The sequence below is a fragment of the Brassica oleracea genome, unplaced genomic scaffold, assembly GCF_000695525.1.
Source record: "Brassica oleracea var. oleracea cultivar TO1000 unplaced genomic scaffold, BOL UnpScaffold00616, whole genome shotgun sequence".
Classification (NCBI taxonomy): Eukaryota; Viridiplantae; Streptophyta; class Magnoliopsida; order Brassicales; family Brassicaceae; genus Brassica; species Brassica oleracea.
Window position 1 is genome coordinate 173,738 of NW_013617427.1, and position 5,086 is coordinate 178,823.

The window sequence follows — 5,086 nt, forward strand, 5'->3', positions numbered from 1 at the left end:
GGTTGTGTCATTTTGTCCCACGAGACACAGCATATCTTCTTCACCCCATCTTTTGAGTCCCACCAAAATTTGGTGAGGACAGATTGTATTTGCTTGCAAAGATTGACCGGCAGCTCGAAGCATGTCATAGCAAAAGATGGTATTGGGGATAGAACTGATTGGATCGTTGTCGCTTTGCCTGCAGTAGAGAGAAATTGAGTAGACCAATTGAGGGAGCGTTGCTTCATTATGTCAACAATAGAGGCAAAGAGATCTTTCTTTTTACGGCCGAAATGCTCAGGTAACCCCAGATATTTTCCCACCCCTCCCTCCTTATCAATACCAAGTTGTGATTTAACACGCAAACGAATCTCTGCAGGGGTTTTTCTTGAGCAGGAGATAAAGGATTTCAGAGCATTGATCTTCTGGCCTGAAGCTGCTTCATAGCTGTGCAAGATGCTCATAAGGCAAGAACAAGCTGAACTATCTGTCTTCGTGAAGAACATTGTATCATCAGCGAACAGTAGATGGTTGATCTTAGGACTGTTTCGTGCCACTTTGATACCTGGTAGTGACCCATCTTCTTGTACTTTAATACCCGAGAGAATCTCTCCACAGATAATGAAGATATAAAGCGAGAGTGGATCTCCCTGCCAGATACCGCGTTGAGGAGCTATGTTACCCACTGCTTCATCGTTGAGGAGGAAAGAGTAAGAGACTATCGTGATGCATTCCATCAGCCAGTTTGTGCAGGTACTACAAAAGTCCATCCTTTGAAAGACCATTCCAACCGGTCATACGCTTTGCTAACATCTGTTTTTACAGCCATCGAGCAATGTTTGACGGCCCCTGACGTCTTAAGGAAGTGAAGCACTAGTGTGGCCTAAAGCTAAAGCTTTAGCTGCTTTATAAGAGGCACGACCCCCCCCCAACTTATGGAAAATCATATCCAAAGACAGAGTCTCCTCATCAGGTTTTGGAGCCCTATTAAAAAATGTGTTTAATTAATAATATTTTCATTAATTTTTATTTTAGCAAAACCTAGTTTGGATTAAATATTCTGTTTTATCAAAAAAATATATGTTTTATTTAAAGAAAAAAGTTATTGATTTCAATAACATTATAAGCGTAATATATTTTCTTTATTTTATTCATTTTTAAATCATAATAACACAAAGCTATTATTTCCACTTAAATTTATGCATATTAAAAAGTAGATTTTGTTTTCACATTATATGTGTATATATATATATATATATTCTATATGTATATAAATAAATTGTTTTTGTAAACTGTGAGCCCCACAAAATGGAACTTCATTCAAATGTTTCAGATGTATTTCCATAAGAGGCGAAGGCTTAGTGCTTTGCCGATACTTTTGGAGCTCTTCTATTGTTTCTTTCACAGACTTGTTTGAGAGAATTGTTTGAGAGAATTGTTTGAGCTAAAGGCTGACTCCATTTGCGGCAAAAGCGATTTCAGGTGAGACTTTGATTCAGGCTAGCCACTGTTTTTATGAAGTTGCTTGGATGTCTTGATTAGATTCCTTATAACTGCATCAGCGACATGTATGAGATCTATGAGAGAATTGATGAGAAAACAAAAAAAAATAACTTAAAAGCGTCATGTTGCATATTAATTTGAGAAAATTAATAGAATGTTATGGAAAAGTTGGGATATGACTAAAATAACATACATCTTTTAAAAATTATTAGAATGTTTGTATATTCCTAGTAAATTACAACTAAGGCTTTTGGTTAATTTTTTTTAATTGAAACCATTTTTAAATAACAAATTCATGTCATTAATTACTATATCCACATCATTAATAACTGTAATTATTTTGATCAAAAGAGAAGAAAGACAATGAATCGTCTTTGTAACTAAACTTCATGTGTTGAAAAAGAATCACAAGTTTCATCGCTCGTCGCTTAAACCCTAATCTTTTGAGTCGATATTGTTTTTACCGTTCGAAATTCTCTAACTGTCTTCTCCGATAACGTCTTCACTGAAATCGTCTTCTCCGCAAGCGTTTCTACGAAATCTTCTTCGATGCAATCGCCAATCATCTTCTCTGCTGAGTTTTTCGAGTTTGCGGCTGAGTTTTAATTTATGTTGTGGATGAGTTACTTTTTTTTTTACGAATAGTTTATATATGCAGTTGTGTCTGAGTTACTTCCCGCCAGTCTCCAAAAACCTAGCTATAAGAAATGTGCATTCCGGGGAGAAAAGGCAAATATATTCCAAAAAACACCCAAATTAGCAATTGTGGGATGTATTTATTCAAGTTTGTTTGTGATTTAATACCCATATTTGGATAATCTAAATTTTTTTTTCAGATCTGAGTGAAAGAGAAGATTGAACAAAAAGAGAGTGGAGGAGATGGAAAGAAGTGACGGATTCAGCAGAGACGACACAGAGGAACTCAATTAAGCTTGGAGACATGGAGGAGTTATACCAGAATGGTGCAGAAAACCTGTATTTTTGGTTTTCTACGTAAGAAACATAACTCACCCATGTATTTTGTATTTGACTTATGCTATATTTACATAAATCAGCCGTGTCATTTATATATCTCAGCCGTGTCGTTTATATAACTCAGTCATACCTCAACCATACCCTAAAATCAGAAAATGTTTATATAGCTCATCTGTGTCGTTTAGATAACTCAGCTGTATCGTTTATATAACTCAGCTATACCTCAAACATGCCCTAAAATCAGAAAACTGAAGTCAAGTACTTTAAAAAATGATATTGAAGATCATCTTATCAATATCAAGTGAATATAAGTCAACTAAATGTGTATAGTTTCTTGAATTTTCAAGTTGAGACTTTACTACTTGATCTTGAGATATATGTTCTCTTACAATCACTTATATAATTCTTACTTAAAAAACTCTAACTTTAATCTTTTCTTAAATTTAAACCTCTAATCCTAAACTATAGAATTATAAAGTTATAAAAATTACAAAGTTTATCTTTGAACATTAAATCTGATATTTTTTATTATTTAAAGTTTAAGGTTTAGGTTTAAAGTTTAGGTTTATAGTTTAGAGTTAAACTCAAATTTTAATCATTTAGAAAAATAATAATCTTTAATTTTTAAATTCCATTTTAAATTTTGATTTAAACCTGTAATTACATTCTTTAAATTTAAGAAATTTTTAAAACAAATTGAAAAGAACTAAATTACAATTTATATTGCTTTTTTTCATGGCCATTGATTGATTTTAATTTAAGGGTTCAAAATTATCTTTTTGTCTATCCTCACATTTTTTTCTCATTGGTTAATCTTTCTTTTCCAAGGATCGCAATTTATGGTCATTGATTAAATGAAATCTAAAGGCCAAAAATCTTTCTCTCATTTTCTTACAATTGATGGGACTTAGACTCTCTCTCTTAACTCTTTCTTCTTCTGTAAAATGACGAATCCGATGAGAGAGGGACCAGCAGAATATCGGATCACCATACATGACACTTGAGGAGAGAAAGCTTCTCCTCTAACCAACCACGATCGAAGACGACAACCACTGCAATAGATCTGTCTCAGATTTTTGAGTTTTTAGATATATGTTGTTTATGCGACTGATTTGTCTCTTGATTCCTAATCTATAGACTCGCCGGTTTCTATTTTGGCTTCTAAATTCAATTAAAGTTTGGATGATGAATTTTGAGCATGCTAGAAGCTTTTTTGGTGTACTTGGTTATAACAAAGCCGTATTGTAACCATAACTCATCATTTGATTATAACAAAGCACGAATTGTAACCATAACTCAGCCATAACATATGCATAACTCAACCCTAATTTGATTATAACTCAGCCGTAACATATGCATAACTCACCCGTAAAGTATGCATAAGTCAGCTATAACGTTCCTATAAGTCAGCCGTCAAATGTAATTTGTTTCGCGACGTTTCGTATTTTGGGCGGGAACAAAATCTTTCCATCAACTCTGAACACAATATTAAAACTTTAATCTTTTCTTAAAATTGAACCTCAAACCCTAAACTATAGAGTAACCATAACTCAGCCATAACATGTGCATAACTCAACCATAATTTGATCATAACTCAGCTGTAACATATGCATAACTCAGCCGTAAAGTATGCATAACTCAGCCGTATCCAAATGGTATAAGTCAGCTGTAACGTTCCTATAAGTCAGCCGTCAGGTGTAATTTGTTTCGCACCGTTTTGTATTTTGGGCGGGAACAAAATCATTCTTTCAACTCTGAACACAATATTAAAACTTTAATCTTTTCTTAAATTTGAACCTCAAACCTTAAACTATAGATTAACCATAACTCAGCCATAACGTATGCATAACTCAACCATAATTTGATTATAACTCAGCCGTAACGTATGCATAACTCAGCTGTAAAATATGCATAACTCAGCCGTAACGTATCTTAATGGTATAAGTCAGCCGTAACGTTCCTATAAGTCAGCCGTCAAGTGTAATTTGTTTCGCGATGTTTTGTATTTTGGGCAGGAACAAAATCATTCTTTCAACTCTGAACACAATATTAAAACTTTAATCTTTTCTTAAATTTGAACCTCAAATCCTAAATTATTGAGTAACCCTAACATAGCCATAACATATGCATAACTCAACCATAATTTGATTATAACTCAGCTGTAACGTATGCATAACTAAGCCGTAAAGTATGCATAACTCAGTCGTAACGTATCTGAATGGTATAAGTCATACGTAATGTTCCTATAAGTCAACCGTCAATTGTAATTTGTTTCGCGACGTTTTGTATTTTTGGTGGGAACAAAACCATTCCTTCAACTCTGAACACAATATTAAAACTTTAATTTTTTTTTAAAATCTGAACCTCAAATCCTAAACTATAGAGTAACCATAACTCAGTCATAACGTATGCATAACTCAACCATAATTTGATTATAACTCAGCCGTAACGTAAGCATAACTCAGCCGTAACGTATGCATAACTCAGCCGTAACGTATCTGAATGGTATAAGTCAGCCGTAACGTTCCTATAAGTCAGCCGTCAAGTGTAATTTGTTTCGCGATGTTTTGTATTTTGGGCAGGAACAAAATCATTCTTTCAACTCTGAACACAATATTAAAACTTTAAT

General features: G+C 33.7%; 1 protein-coding gene across 1 annotated transcript in view; it reads right to left on the reverse strand.

Annotated features, from left to right (window-relative positions):
- LOC106319796 overlaps window positions 1-749 on the reverse strand; it is a 1,699-nt gene extending 950 nt beyond the window's left edge. The window contains exon 1 of the mRNA XM_013758191.1: window positions 179-749. Coding sequence (XP_013613645.1) covers window positions 179-749 — 571 coding nt within the window. The remainder of the gene's footprint in view (window positions 1-178) is intronic.
- Window positions 750-5,086: the final 4,337 nt, after the last annotated feature.